The sequence below is a fragment of the Bos javanicus genome, chromosome 18, assembly GCF_032452875.1.
Source record: "Bos javanicus breed banteng chromosome 18, ARS-OSU_banteng_1.0, whole genome shotgun sequence".
Taxonomy (NCBI): Eukaryota; Metazoa; Chordata; class Mammalia; order Artiodactyla; family Bovidae; genus Bos; species Bos javanicus.
In genome coordinates this window covers 54,376,462-54,392,220 of record NC_083885.1, presented here as the reverse complement: position 1 = coordinate 54,392,220, position 15,759 = coordinate 54,376,462, and the positions used below count along the sequence as shown (strand labels likewise).

The 15,759-nt window shown below is 45.8% G+C and overlaps 2 protein-coding genes across 7 annotated transcripts in view; both read right to left on the bottom strand.

Moving 5' to 3' along the window:
- DHX34 (DExH-box helicase 34) overlaps nucleotides 1-4,307 on the bottom strand; it is a 31,068-nt gene extending 26,761 nt beyond the window's left edge. For 2 of the 3 annotated variants that reach the window (XM_061388789.1, XM_061388795.1), the window contains exon 1: nucleotides 1-1,742. The gene's annotated coding sequence lies outside the window, so the exon portion shown is untranslated. Of the gene's footprint in view, nucleotides 1,743-4,220 lie in introns of those variants that run through there. The other variant, XM_061388792.1, reaches the window with a different exon arrangement.
- The window catches only part of C5AR2 (complement C5a receptor 2), a 28,529-nt gene continuing 14,612 nt past the window's right edge, over nucleotides 1,843-15,759 (bottom strand). The window contains exons 2-4 of one of the 4 annotated variants that reach the window (XM_061388803.1): nucleotides 8,215-8,419; nucleotides 7,647-7,821; nucleotides 1,843-4,436 (exon numbers count right to left, since the gene is read on the bottom strand). In XM_061388803.1, coding sequence (XP_061244787.1) covers nucleotides 3,408-4,421 — 1,014 coding nt within the window. In that variant the 5' untranslated portion in view covers nucleotides 4,422-4,436; nucleotides 7,647-7,821; nucleotides 8,215-8,419 and the 3' untranslated portion in view covers nucleotides 1,843-3,407. Of the gene's footprint in view, nucleotides 4,437-6,318; nucleotides 6,902-7,183; nucleotides 7,608-7,646; nucleotides 7,822-8,214; nucleotides 8,420-15,759 lie in introns of those variants that run through there. The other 3 variants (XM_061388806.1, XM_061388805.1, XM_061388804.1) reach the window with 3 other exon arrangements.

The following is a 15,759-nucleotide window of genomic DNA, read 5'->3' as shown; positions in this document are numbered from 1 at the left end:
CTCGCTACCCGCCGAGATCGCCTCAACTTCCGGTCCCCAGGACCGCTCACGCGCCCGAAGCCGGTCCTGCGCCTGCGCACGCCATTCTCACGGCCCAGCCCAGCCCCCGAGGCGGAAAGAGGAACCAATGAGCAGCTGCGAGAGCCCAAGGCTCACTGTGCGCCTGCGTACAGAATGATCAGGCCCCGCCTCGCTTTGGGCGGAGCTTCGGGTGACGCTGCGCCCTCTGGGGGCCAGTGGAGGCGTGACGGTGGCAAATTGGTCTATCCTGCCTCTGAACAGCTAATTGTATCTGTGGGTCGCCCGGACGCAGGGGTTTAGCCAAAATAGGACGCTGGCCTGAGCCCAGACACTATCAAAACACCCCCCCCGTGATTTAGTTATTATTATTAATGTATTAATTATTAATACATTGATGTGTTCAGTTCCGTTCAGTTGCTCAGTCGTTGACCTACTCTTTGCGACCCCATGAGCAGCACGCCAGTCTTCCCTGTCCATCACCAACTCCCGGAGCTTGCTCAAACTCATGTCCATCGAGTCAGTTATGCCAGCCAACCATCTTGTCCTCTGTCGTCCCCTTCTCCTCCCTTCAATCTTTCCCAGCATCAGGGTCTTTACATTGATGTATTATAATTCACAATCATTAATGTAATCTATTCATGTATAATTCACCCTATCAGCTCATTAATGAATAATACAATTCAACTTCCAAGCTTTCTGTCTTGAAGGTCCTAGATTCTCCAGAGACAAACACAGGGATTAGATAGTCGGTGAATGTTGAATGAGTGACTACTTGAAGGAGAAAAGTGACTCCTCTTTAGTCCTAGATGGGTCAGTCATTGCGGCACTGAGCCTCAGTTTCCCTATTTATAAAACGAGGATAATGCCTACTTTTCAAGATTGTTGGGAAAAACAAATGCAAAAGTATGCATACATAAGGTAGCTAAACTTTTTTCACTATTATACATATAGGTGCTTGATAAATGTTAAATCTTTCATTTTTTATATCCTTCGCATCATTCTCCTTTTTCCTTTGGATAGCATCATGGTTAAGAAGCTTTCATTTCTAGAATCAGTTCTAGGTACTGAGGGTACAGAAATGAACAAAACGAAGGAGTTTATATTTTGGTGAGGGAGACAGACACGTAGATTAAAATAAATATATAGAATGTCAAGCAGAACTGCATTTTCTATGGTGTAAAACAAAGCACGGAAGGGACAAGGAGTGATGCTATTTGGTCCAGAGACAGTCAGAGAAGACATCTCCCAGAAAGTAACATTTAGGCAAAGAGCTAAAAACAGTGTTGCAAGCCATGGGGATCCCTTGGCCAGAGCATTCAAGGTAGAGGAAGCAACAGAGGCAAAGACTGAGATGACCACATAACTTGGAGGGTTCAAGGGTCAGCAAGCAGGCTTGTGTAGTTGGATGAAGGTTGGAAAACAATAGGGAATGAGGTGGGAGAGAGGAGGAGGATACAAGTGTGGACTTTGGCTTCCAATCTGAGTGAGGTGGAGTCCATGGGCAGAGTTCCATGTGACTTAGATTTTAACAGAGTCCTCTGGCTCCCATGTGGGGAACAGCCTACAGGGATTCAAGATAAGAAGAGGGGACCAAGGGGGAGGCTGCCACAATAGATGGCTGGACCAGGACGATGGTGGAGAAAATTGATATTTTAAAATAGAATCTGCAGGGATTGGCTGATAAACTGGTCATGAACTGTGAATATGAGAGAAACAGAGGTGGCCCGAGGTTCTTGGCCTGAGCGCCTGGAAATAGAGTTGCCATCAATTGGGATGGAAAAGAAGCAGGAGGATGGCTGAAAGAGAAAATCCATACTTCCGTTTTGAGCATATTAAGTTATTTATTCTACAATGAGTTGGAATGTCAAGTGGTAAGTTGTATGTAACTATTGAATCCTTAGGAAGCAATTAGAACATTGAGAGGCCAATTCTTGTGTCATGATCAAAAGAAGAAGGGGAAGAAATTGACTAACATCTGCTTAAAATGTACAAAAGAGAACTACAATTTTTTTTTAAAAATGAAAATGGGAGAAAGCAAGCAACAAATATGAAGTTAGGAAGAAAATAACAAACTACCAATGCTAAGGATTGAGTAGAAAACTTGAAACTAGTTCTTGGGAAACATTCTAATTGGAAACCTAAAGAACTTGATACATTCATGCTAAAAATAAACAAAAACCAAAGAACAAACTTAAGAGCAAAAGGAGGAAGTTGCAACAAACCAAAAACAAGGTTATTTTTCATGATCAAAGGACTTCTATGGAAAATTGCTGAGAAAGACTCTAAAAGCTTTCATGAAATTAATTATTTTTTAACAAGAAGTAATACTGATGCAATAAGAAAGGAAAACAAATTTCAAAAAATACAAAAGACTGTTTACAAATGTACAAAGAACTCTGCTAAATGGCACCTGGCCCCAATGGATTAACAGCAAGATTTCTTCCAACTTTTCATGAAGTTATATAAATTGTCCCAGGACAGGATTCATTTGATAAGGCAATTTTGGATCATGCATGAGAATTCTGGTGGTTTAGTTTCTGAAGTTATGTCCAACTCTTGTGACCCCATGAACTGTAGCCTGCCAGGCTCCTCTGTCCTCTGTCCATGGGATTTCCCAGGTAAGAATACTGGAGTGGGTTGCCATTCCCTTCTCCATGAGAATGCTGAATAAAATATCAAAAAATAAAATATGTGTTGTTGACCTAAGATGTGTCCCTGTATCAGATTTTTTTTTTAACAAAAAGATCCCCATCATTGGGTAGCTCACAATCTAGTTGGAAGAAAATAGGGTGTACACAAACATAGTTTGGCTCTTTTTAAAGTTTGGGAAGGGTGGAGGCAAGACAGAAATTAAACTAGCCCAGATGTTGTCCTTGGAAAACTTACAGGTTAGCTGGGAAATTTTGTTCCAGAACTTGGAGAACAGAATGTTCTGTTCCCCAGGGAGGAGACTATTTGAAGAAGGCGTTGAAGGAAATTTTCAATGATCAAGAGCATGGATACTAGGGTCAGGTAAACATGGGATCCAATCTCAGCTCTATAATTTCCTTGTTGTGCGATCTTGGGAAAACGACCTCTGGGTTGTTGTAAGAATTACCTTAAAGGAGAAACTGTGTGTAAAGTGCTGTCCTGGAGTTAAGAGGGTATCACTACTATGTGATTTCAAAGATCTGAACAGGTGATATTCTAGAGCAACCTTGTCCAGTAGAACTTCCTGCAATGATGGAAATGTTTTATATCTGCACTGCACATGGCAGGGGCATAACAAATGTTTGTTGAATGAATAAAAGAACAAATGACAATATCATTAAGCTCCTGGATCCAGCTATGCCTGAAGCCCATCTTGCAAAATGGGATAGAAGGATAGAAACTGATTTCCCCCTAGCCTACACTTCCATCTCTGAGACCAGGTCGTGGCTAGTCGATTTCTTGCTGACCATACTTTCATCCTCGCTCTGTGGCTCCTTCAGGGCCCAGCGACATGCGGCTGGCAGAGACTGGCGGAGTTGAGCCTGCCCAAAATAGAGGAAAAGCATGGGATTGAGGCAACTGTGAGCAAGGGCCAGGCCCACCACCAAGGGTTCAGCCCGCAGGGCCTGGGCCAGGAGGGTGGAGTGTGGGGCCGCCATGGTGAGTACCAGTCCCAGCACGTGGTAGGGGGCCCAGCAGACAAAAAACCCCACCACAACAGCCAGGCCCAGTGGCCAGCGGCGTTGGGTAGCACGACACAGGAGGGCACTGTGGCAGACGACCACAACCACCAGCGGCCCCAGGAAGCCAAAAATAAACCGGGTGGCCATCACTGAGTTCTCGGCCACGGTCGAGCCACCATAGTCCACCACACACTCCAGCCGGTGTGGGAAATGCTCCTGATGCAGCCGGCGGTAGATGGCCGAGGGCACGGTGAGCAGCAGGGCCAGCCCCCAGCATGCCCCACAGGCTGCCCGCACCCTGCACGCCCGCCCAGCTGTCCCCCACCAGATGGGCCTGAGGGCCAGCAGGCAGAGGTCCGTGCTGAGAGTGGCCAGGAGGAGGACGCTGGCATACATGGAAAGCAGGATGACAGAGGGCAGGGTCCGGCAGCCCACTGCCCCGTACAGCCAATGGCCCTTGTGGGCGACCGACACTGCCAGGATGGGGAGAGACAGACAGCAGAGCAGGTCCGCTACGGCCAGTTGGAGGAACCAGTTGGCACTGACCCTCTGGCGGGCCTCTTTCCAGGTCACCCAGGCCATCATGGCGTTGCCCGGCACCCCCACCAGGAAGACGGCGGCATACAGCAGGAGTGGGGTCGCGTGGAGGAGGTCAATGGACATGCAGGAGCCATCAGCGCAGTCCACCGGGAGATCCGGAAGGTCGCTGTAATCCCCATACTCATTGCCGAGAGAATTGTTCTCCATTCAGGCTGCAGACACCTGGGAAGGCGAGCAATGGTGTGAAAACTCAGAGACGAAAACTGTCAGGCCCTCAGAATCCTAGTGGATAGGAACACCAGCCCCTTAGCATCTCAGAAACCAGGACAGGACAACGTTAGAGCTCCAGTGCAGGGCTTCCCTGGTGGCTCAGTGGTAACGAATCCACCTGCCAATGCAGGAGACACGGGTTTGATCCCTGGTCCGGGAAGATCTCACATGCCACGGAGCAACAAATCCCGTGCTCCACAACTACTGAGCCTGTCTGTGCTCTAAAGCCCAGAAGCCACAATTACTGAGCCCGTGATCCGCAACAAGAGAAGCCACTGCAATGAGAAGCCGGGGCCCCCAAACTGAAAAGTAGCCCCTAGAGAAAAACCTGCATAGCAACAAAGACTGAACACAATCAAAATAAATAAATAAAGCTATAAGAAAAAAAGAACTCCAGCACATTAGAATCTTGGAATTCTAAAATGTTAGTGTTAGAGCCCCAGCTTATTACCAGAATATTACCATGTTAGAATTCCAACATGCTAAAAATCTTAGAATTCCAAAATACTAAATTCTTAGAATTTAGTAGCTAGCTAGCCATTTATCGCTTGGCATTCTAGACCAGCCCTGTCCAATCGAACTTTCAATGTTGATGGAAATAGTCCATATCTGTGGTATTTGAAATGGGAGCCAGGGTGACTGAGAAACTAAACTTTCTATCTTATTTCATTTTCATTGATTTAAATAGCTACACGTGACTAGTGAAGCTCTAGAGCATTGACCACTAGCCAGTTAGCAGACTGGAACTCTAGAATCTAAACTATTGGAACTTGAATATTCATCAAGATGAAAGTAAATGTGAAAGTGTTAATCATTCAGTCGTGTCCGACTCAGTGCGACCCCATAGATGGCATGTAGCCCTCCAGGCTCCTCTGTCCTTGGAATTCTCCAGGCAATAATACTGGAGTGGGCTGCCCTTCCCTTCTCCAGGGGATCTTCTCAACCCAAGGATCGAACCCAGGTCTCCTGCATTACAAGGAATTTTTATTTTTATTTATTTTTATTTTTTTTTTTGGAATTTTTAATTCCTTATAGTTGAACTTTAAATGAGGAGTCAAGGAAGGCCTCTCTGAAAAGGTGACATTTGAGCAAAACCACAAAGGAGGGGATAGAGGGCAGGAGGAGAAGGTGGGGGGTGGGGGAACTGAGGACGAGATGGTTGGATGACCTCATCCAACCATGGACATCATGTCCATGTTCAATGGACATGAGTTTGAACAGGCTCTGGGAGATAGTGAAGGACAAGAAAGCCTGGTGAGCTGCAGTCCATGGGGTCGAAAAGAGTCAGACACGGACTGAACAACAGGAACAAGAAAGGAGGTGGGGAGGGAGCTGTGTGGTGATCTGGGAGAAGTGAATCCCAGGCAGAGGAAAGAGCCAGTGCAAATACCCTAAGGCGGGAACATGATGGTACACATTAGAACTCCATCTCCTGTGGAATAGATGGGAGGTAAAAACAGAGGTATCAGCGCCCACCTAGGTGCTGTAAGCTCTTCATCTTTTATTCTGCATGAGACAGGAGCCATGGGAAGGTGCTGAGCAGAGAAATGACATTGTCTACCATAGAATGTGAATCATAACTGCTACTACAACCCAGGTCTCCCGTGTTGCAGGCAGACTCTTTACCATCTGAGCCATCAGGAAATCCCCTTTCATTATTATTACTATTAAGCACCATCTAGCGAGTACTTTGTGTTCTGTGCCAGGCATCGCTCCAAGCCCCTTTACATATTATATCATTTAGTCCTTATAACAACCCTCTGATTTTCACACGATTGTTAGACCCATTCTGCAGACAAGAAAACTGAGGCCATAGAGAAATTAAGAAACTTACCGAAGGTGGCTCAGCTAAGCAAGTAACAGAGCTGAATTTCAAACTGTGTTAATTAGTCCCACTCTGAAACTCCAGGCCCTAGGACATCACCATCCAAAAGTCTTAGGTTTGGGAGAGTTGGAAGGCCGGACAGCCAGTGACCCTGAGCAGACCCGGCCTCTCCGACTCTTGAGTGCACAGTTTCGGCCGGCTCTCTCTCTGGGTTTCCTCATCTGAGAAGCTAGTCACGGAGATGAGCCTACCTCACCAGTTTGGGGAGGCTTTGATCAGTCGATATGTGTAAAGCTTGTGGCACAGATCAAGGGCTCAGGTAGAAAATAGACGCGTCCGCATGATGTCATAATAACCTGACACTGCGGCTCTCTGCTGACTCTTTTGGGCTGACTGGCCCTCCGCAGGGCATCAGCTGGAGTTGACACAACAGGAAGGGCAGAAGGGAAGTTGGGGCACTCCCCTTCCCCCTCCTCCATGCCAAGTAGCTACTAAAAGGCCAAGCCATTGTGTGTGAAGTTTAACACTTCACTTTCATATTATTTTCATCTCTAACATGAAGCCATGTGCAGGCTTTAAAAATTCAAACCTCAGGACTTCCTCTGGTTCCATGGTTAAGACTCCCCACTTCTTCCGCAGGGGGCAACAGTTCAATCTCTGGTTGGGAAACTAAGATCCCACACACGCTATACAGCGTGGCCAAAAAAAAAAGAAGTGTAGAATCTCAGGCCCATCCCCAGACCTACCAAATCGGAACCTGCATTTCAACAGAATGAAAATTCAAGCCCTCACCAGTTGTGTGGCTTTGGGCAAACCACCAAACCTCTCTGTGTCTCAGCTTCCTCGTCTGCAAAAATGAGAACAATAGACTCACCTTAGAGGGTGTTAGGAGAATTCATCAACTTAATAGGCATGAAGAGCTGAGCTCGTCCACCGTGAGCGTTAGACATGCATTGGCCACTTGGTCCCAGATCCACATGTACCCTCTCCCGCCACCCCGAGACTCCACCCTTCCCAGGTCTTCCTGGTTCAAATCTGAGTTTTCCCTGTGTAAGCAACTCAGTCAATGGTATTTCCCTTTTAACATATTAAACAGAAATCCAAACACTCCCTGTGCCATTGCTTAATCTTTTCCATTTAATATGTCTCAGATCTACTTTCCCTATCTGGACACAAATCAACTCCTTTCTTCACAATAAGGTCAAAATCAATCCACAGGCTGGGTGTGTCATGCTTATTAACCAGCCACAGACTAAAGGACATTTAAGGAGCATCATGGGTAGTATTATTATCTTCTGATTTTATACACCAAATAAATTATATTTCTACATTTATACCTGTGGGTGTGCTTGTATGCTTAGTCACTCAGTCGTGTCCGGTTCTTGGCGACCCCATGGACTGCAGCTGCCAGGCTCCTCTGTCTATGGCGATTCTCCAGACGACAATACTGGAGTGGGCTGCCAAGCCCTCCTCCAAGGGATCTTCCCAATCCAGGGATCAAACCCAGGTCTCCTGCACGGCAGGCAGATTCTTTACCCACTGAGCCACCAGGGAAGCCCAAGAACACTGGAGTGGGTAGCCTAACTCTTCTTCAGGGGATCTTCCCAGCCCAGAAATCGAACTGGGGTCTCCTGCATTGCAGGAGGATTTTTTTTACCAAATGAGTTACCAAGGAAGCCCACCTGAGTGTGATAATATTAATATATGGGATTCCCTCAACAGAAGCTTTCTGTTGACCTGCCTGAGTAAATTCCAAGAGTCTGGGATTTTGAATCAGATTCCATTGCGATGGCATTAAGACTCCACTCCTGAAATTCTAGTTCTGATTCCCAGATGCTGAAAATAATGAGTCTATATAACCAGGATTGGGAAAATGCCCCCCTCCCTTCTTCCCTCCATCCTTACCGTCTCTTGAGGAAGGGTCCCCAGTTGGGCCAGATGCCACGGCGGGGGGCAAGATCCAGGCTGACAGCCAAGACCCGGGTGTTCTGAAGTCTCTCCCCAAACGTCTGTGAGCTAGTGAATTCCTGCAAGCCAGTTCCCGGAGCTCCTAGGGGACTCCGCCGGGCACTGTCACCTCACAGTGTCCTCACAGGTCCCAGCCGACGCTCTTAAGCAAGGAAAAACAGGATTGGCCTTTTCCTATTGCCGCTGGCGTCTGTCCTGGATTCTTCCCATGACTCACACATCCCAAAATTACCGGGCAGCGGGCAAAGGTGGGTGGGAGCTGACCCAGTGTCCCCAGCACCAATCTCCATGTCACCAGCTTCCTGGAAACCAGATCTACATGTGGCTTGACCTTTGGGGTCTGGGGGTCTCGGCCTAGACTGGCTGTCCCAGCAGGGCCCTCTGAGGTCTTTCCCACCAAGTCCCCACAGCCCACTACCCCCACCCACTCCCAGACTCCAGCTCAGCCCCTCCCCTCCCTTCTGCCCTCTGCAGAGCCATGAAGACCAGTATGCCTCCCGCCTCCCACGTTCTGAGGGAGCCAGCTCAAGGTCACAGCCTCCAGTAAAAGGCCAAGGGTGCCCAGCACAGGGCCTGAGGCCTCAGAGGCAGACAAAACACAACAAGTCCTATCCGCTCTGTGGGCCTCTGTTTTCCCTCTTTAAAATGGGAAGATTTGGGGGACGTCCCTGGTGGTTCAACGGTTAGAATACTGCGCTTTCACTTCTGAGCTTTGAGGTTCGATCCTGGGTCAGGAGTCTAAGATCCTGCAAGCTGCACAACTTGGCCGAAAGCTTAACAAACAATAATAATAAATAAAATGGGAAGATTTTGAGCATAGTGGTTCCTAACCTCCCTCCCAGCGTAGCATAGAGTCTGAGAACATGGATTTGAGAGCCAGAGCAATAGCATACATATTCTAGCTTCCCCATTGACGAGCTTCTCGGGCCTCAACCCTTCTGAGCCTCAACTTCCTCATCTGTGAAATGGATATTTTAGCTATGAATGTTAAATGGATGAAGAGATTTAAAATGCACATGCACTACGGGGAGGGAGGAGGGAGGAGGGTTCAGGATGGGGAACACGTGTATACCTGTGGCGGATTCATGTTGATATATGGCAAAACCAATACAATATTGTAAAAGTAAAAAAAATAAAATAAAATACACACGTACAATAGCGCCTGGCACACAGGAGATGCTGTGTCCACATTAAGGAACAATAAAAAGCATATGCTATCAATTCTTAAAAGCTGCATTTTAGGGAGACAGGCTTAGCAAGAGGAAGCGACCCTCATTCCAGCCTCAGAACCCTTCATTCAGTGGTTTTGGTGTTTGCACCACTGTGTGCGTGCTTCAGAGGCTGAGGGGATATATTTATACATTTCTTTTCTTGTTGTTTGGAGAAGAAACTCCCGTTGGTAGCGGGAGTTGTTTTGGGGTCAAGAGACAGTAACTCTCAGTGTGAGCGGGGGTGTCTCTGGGCGACCCAGTCTTGGCTGAGCCTGACCCAGACCACCCCCTCCCACCACCTTCGTCCCCTACATCCCGCCAGCCCTAAGCCCCCCATGGGAACCCACCCTGGTCAGAAAGAGAAAGTAATATGGGAGCAGTCCCAGGGGGTGAGGGCAGATATGGGAGGGGACACCGTCCTTTATGAGCTCAAACCTCCTCTGATCTTGAGGTTACAAAATGTATTTCTCAGATCACTTAAACTGCTTGGTCACTGAGTCCCAGCTAACTGTTTCTCGGATTCTAGGAAGCTAAGGTTTGCTGCTGTCTCTGGAGCTGGAGGTTCTTATCTGGGGAGCTGGGGGATGCTGTGAATGGAGACAGGGACACAGATGTTATGAAAAGTTGGGGGATCATTTAAGGAGTGGGGTTCCTTTTATAGACGGCCTATGAGATCCTGAGTATTGGCCCCTCAACACGATACAATAAGGACATCTTAGAAGTCCGATTATTTGGGGCCCCATGGACTGTAGCTTGCCAGGCTCATCTGCCCGTGGAATTTTCCAGGCACGAATACTGCAGTGGGTTGCCATGCCCTCCTCCAGGGGATCTTCCTAACCTAGGGTTGGAGCCCTCATCTCTTAAGTCTCCTGCACTGGGTGGCAGATTCTTTACCATTAGCACCACCTAGGAAGCCCTTTAGAAGTTTGTTCAGTTCATCCATATGAAATTTGTCATTTTTTGTGAGTCATAATAGGTTGAAGTCTGGCAAATCTGTGGCAACGGAAAGCAGATTAGTGATGGCCAGAACCTGAGGGGAAGGGAGGGATGTGAATGGAAAGTTACTGCTTAATGGGTTCTTCCTTTTGGGGTGATGAAAATGTTCTAGATGGACTTCCCTGGTGGTCCAGGGATTTAGACTCCATGCTCCCCATGCAGGGGTCACAAGTGCAATCCCTGGTTGGGGAACAAGATCCCACATGCTGCACAGTATGGCCTATATATATATATAAATTTTAAAAATAAAATGTGTGTTTCTTTTAAAAAAAAGAAAGTGTTCTGGACCTACAGATAGTAGTCTGTTATAAGTAGTACTAGTTAGAAATAGTAGTCAGAGTTGCACAACATTGTGGATGTACTAAATGTTACTAATGGTGAGTTTTACATTATGCATATCATACAATTTTTTTTAAAATAATAAGCTCTTATGCCCCCTCACCCCAAAATAGGATGAAGTCTGGTAATTTCATAAAGTTCACCCTAATGGGACTTCTCTAGTGGTTCAGTAAAGAATACACCTGCAAAATGCAGGAGACCAGGGTTCAATCCCCAGGTCCGTTAGATCCCCTGGAGAAGGAAATGGCAACCCACTCCAGTATTCTTGCCTGGAGAATCCCATGGACAGAAGAGCCTGATGGGCTACAGTCCATAGAGTCACAAGAATCAGACATAACTTAGAGACTAAACCACCACACCAGGGGCTAATAGAATTCCAGAAGCCCAAAAGGGTGAGTGGCCCACACAGGGAAACCAGTCTCTTTTGAACAATATATATATTACTACAAGATATCTGATGCATGAAAAAGTGTGTCTGTAACGTGTGAAGTAAAGAGTACAACAAAACAAGCAGCTGTAAAAATCACCATCCAGCTTAGAATCTGAATTTCTAGCCCAAGGGTAACTTTTTGGTGAGGGAACTGAGAGTAAGTATGTTAGTTTTTGCTGGTCAAGAGGCCATACATACTCTTTGGTAAAATGAAAGTGGCCTCAGACTGAATGGCATGGCTGTGTTCCAATAAAACTTTATTCACAAAAACAAGCAACGGGCAGGATTTGGTCCACAGGCTGGAGTTTGCTGATGGCTGAGCTAGGTCAAAGACTCTGAAGCCTAAATTGTTGAAATCACAGACTCTCAGAATGTTGGAATCACAGGCTACTTGATCTAAGGGATCCTACAACGTTAGTCACACACTATTTGAATCACAGGATTCTAGAATGTCACACCAGAATCTTCACATGTTAGAAATACAAACTCCAGCAGTTAGATATTAAAATTTTGTAGATGATCTGAACATTAATCAAGGAAGTATAGCTCTGAGCTGTCCAATATGGTAGCCACTGGCTGCACAAGATTGCTGAGCATTTTAAATGAGGTGAATCTGAAATGAGAGCTATTGTGAGTGAAAGCTACATACCAGATTCCAAAGACTTGGTGTGAAGAAAAAACAAGAATGTGAACTCTTTCAATAACTTTTTGTACTGATCATATTTTGAAATGATAGTACTTGAAATATATTCGGTTCAATAAAATATAGCATTCAATTATTTTACCCAATTCATTTTGTTTCTCTTTGCTTGTCCCTTGCTTGGCTGCTGAAAAAATCTAAAATTATGTGCGTGGTTCACATCATATTCCTTTCGGACAACACCAATCTGAAGTAATACCATCCTGAAGGTTGGAGATGGGGTACTTGAGAAGGTCAGGCGGCCCAGATGCAGGGGGTTTGGGAGCTCTGCCCTCCCAACTCAACCAAACCCATCATCCACTTCCTTTCCCCACCACTTCCTCTTTGGTATTTGTTGACCCAGCAGATTCCTGGGGCTCCTGATTTCACAATTGCCTAGCCCATCAACCCACTTCCTTCCTGGGCAGCGCTGATCAACACCAGGCCTTAGAAAAGCCACTTGGATCCTACATGTTGGTATCCAAGTGTTTCTAGAAGATCACTGTGAGGCCCAGCTTCTGGGAAGCAACTCCTTTCCAAATCAGGGTGAAGGAAAAGACCCCACTGCCTACAGCCTATTCCCCCAACCTAGGAAAGCCTGAAGGTGGCCAGGAACATGGATGGAGCACAGGGATGGGGAGATGGGAGAAAGAAGTCAGGGAGGGCTTCCTGGAGGAGGCTGCACCCTGAAGGAAGGTAGAACAGCAACAGGGGTGGTCTTTTAAAAACAGACCAGGCAGCCAAGAGACCAGGCAGGATAAAAGGCAAGGACCCAAGTGGGAGAGGATGGAGGGCTTGAACCAGGAAAGATGTGGAATGGGAAGAGGGTAGCTTCCAGAGTGGGTCCCAACTGAGGCTTGGGTGACTATATGGACCGTGGGGGCAAGCCCTTGAGTAGGGGATGAAAAGGGAAGGGGAAATTTGGGAGAAGACGCTGAGATCATTTTAAGTGAAGTAGGTGTAGAGGCTAGACCCTGAAGAGCAAGAGAGCTTGGAAGGTACTGGATGACATCACAAAAGTAAGACACATGTTCGAGAGAACTCTAGAAAGCCAACATTTAAGGGAAGAAGAAGAAAGTCTGTAGAAGAGGCAGAGAAAGATCATGCTGAAAGTGAGAGGTTAAGCCAGGGAGGGGCCCAAGTGGCTGGGAGGAAGGCGGAAGGAGGCAAGTGGGCTGTCTAGGTAGCAGGGACCTTTAAGGTCACAAGCATCTTTATGGGGTACCAGAGCAGAAGGTAGCTGGGGCTCAGTTCCCCCAATGACCTTGCTGCCAGAGGGTCTGTATGGGTACCAACATTTACTATCAAAACCCACACACAACCTTTTCTGGAAGTCCTGCCGAGCACCTGGCACTCTAGGTGCTCACACAGCATCTTCTAATAAAATCATCCCCAGGACAGACATGACAACATGGAAATAGCAGGATTCAGCTACAGTTCCTGTCAGAATCAGACAACATCCATGCCCAGTGCCCTGTGCTGAAGCTGTTCCCTAGACTCAGCCAGCTTTTGCAAAGAGAAAGAAGGAGCTGCTATCTACGTGACGGTCTTATTCAGGGGTCACCACCTCTGTGTGGCTCCCTGGGCACTTGAAATATGCCAGTCTGAATGGAGATGTACTGTGAGTGTAACTCACACCCAGGATTTTGAAGACCTAGTACCCACCCCACCCCACCCCCCAAAAAAGTAAACTGGTATAGCCACTATAAAGAACACAATGGAGGTTCCTTAAAAAAAAAAAAAGAAACCTGAAATCAGAATTTCCATATGACCCAGTGATCCCGCTTCTAGTCGTATGTCCGGAGAAATCTCTAATTTGAAAAGACACACGCACCCTAATGTTCATAACGGAAGTGTTCACAAAAGTCAAGACATGGAAGTTACCTAAAGGTCCGTTGACAGATGAATGGATAAAGAATATGTGGTATATAAATACATACATTGGGATATCACTCAATCATAAAAAAGAATGAAATAAAGCCATTTGCAGCGACATGGATGGACCTAGAGATGATCCTACTAAGTGAAGTCAATCAGAGAGAGAGATACAAGTATCACATGACAGCACTTACATGCAGAACCAACAGAAGTCATACAAAGGAACTTATTTACAAAACAAAAGTAGACTCACAGGCATAGAAAACAAATTTATGGTTACCAAAAAGGATAGCAGGGCACAGAGGAGACAGATAAAGTAGGAGTTTGGGATTAACATATACACATGAGTGCATATGTAGTCGTGTCCAACTCTTTGCCACCCCACGTACTATAGCTCACCAGGCTCTTCCGTCCATGGAGTTTTCCAGGCAAGAATACTTAAACAGGTTGCCATTTTCCTACTCCAAGGAATCTTCCCAACCCAGGGATCAAACCCACATCTGTGTCTCCTGAATTGGCAGGTAGATTCTTTACCACTGCGCCATGTGGAAAGCTCTTAACATATGCACAGTGCTGCTGCTGCTGTTGCTGCTGCTGCTAAGTCGCTTCAGTCGTGTCCGACTCTGTGCGACCCCATAGACGGCAGTTCACCAGGCTCCCCCATCCCTGGGATTCTCCAGGCAAGAACACTGGAGTGGGTTGCCATTTCCTTCTCCAATGCATGAAAGTGAAAAGTGAAAGTGAAGTCGCTCAGTTGTATCCGACTGTTAGCGACCCCATGGACTGCAGCCCACCAGGCTCCTCCATCCATGGGATTTTCCTGGCAAGAGTACTGGGGTGGGTTGCCATTGCTTCTCTTCAGCGTAAAAAAGAATTTAAAATGTAAAAGATCTTAGTAATAATTTTTCACAGTGATTATATGCTGAAATAAAAATATCGAGTTAAGCGAAATATATTATTGACTATATTATTATTATTATATATAGCAACATAAATTATTAATAGCATTGTTACTGTAATGTATTGTTACTATATTATTATTATTACTATAATATATTCATACATATATACATTAATATAGTATTATGTGGTTTATGTTATATAATTATATATCATGTACTTGTAAACATTATTATATAATACGTTTACACAATATGTTTATATTCATATATCATGTGATATGTAATAAATTATTATAATATAATTAATATAGCATTCATATCCGTGTTGTTAGTTTAACATATAATTGCATTACATTATTGGAGAGCAAAGAGATCAAGCCAGTCAATCCTAAAGGAAATCGACTCTGAATAGTCATTGGAAGGACTGATGCTGAAGTTGAAGCTCCAGTACTTTGGCCACCTGATGCAAAGAGCCAGCTCATTGGAATAGACCCTGATATGAGATGAGGATGAGATGGTTGGATGGCATCACCGACTCAATGGACATGAGTTCGAGTAACCTCCGGGAGTTGGTGATGGACAGGGAGGCCTGGTGTGCTGCAGTTTATGTGGTTGCAAAGAGTCAGACACAACTTAGCTACTGAACAACAACATTAAATATATTGCTATTATTTTTTATTTTTATTTATTTTATTATTTTTAAATGTCTTCATGTATCTGCTGGAAAATTTTACACTTCTGTGGCTCATATCACATTTCTGTTGGACAGTGCTGTCTGTACACTATTTCCAGCCCATGCGGATGCACACACACACAATCAGTAAGTAGGAATATTTCCAGGTCGATTATAAACAACACATTTCTACACTTATTCTTTATTTTCATATTTCAGGTGGTGCATACCAGCTACTTAAAAGTCCACAGGTTACATGCTATATGAGTCCATCAATACAATATTCTTGAAAGTGTCAAATGACAGAGATGGAGAGAGGATTCCTGGTTGCCAGGGCTTGGGGACAAAGCTGGGGAGGGTAGAGGACAATGGAG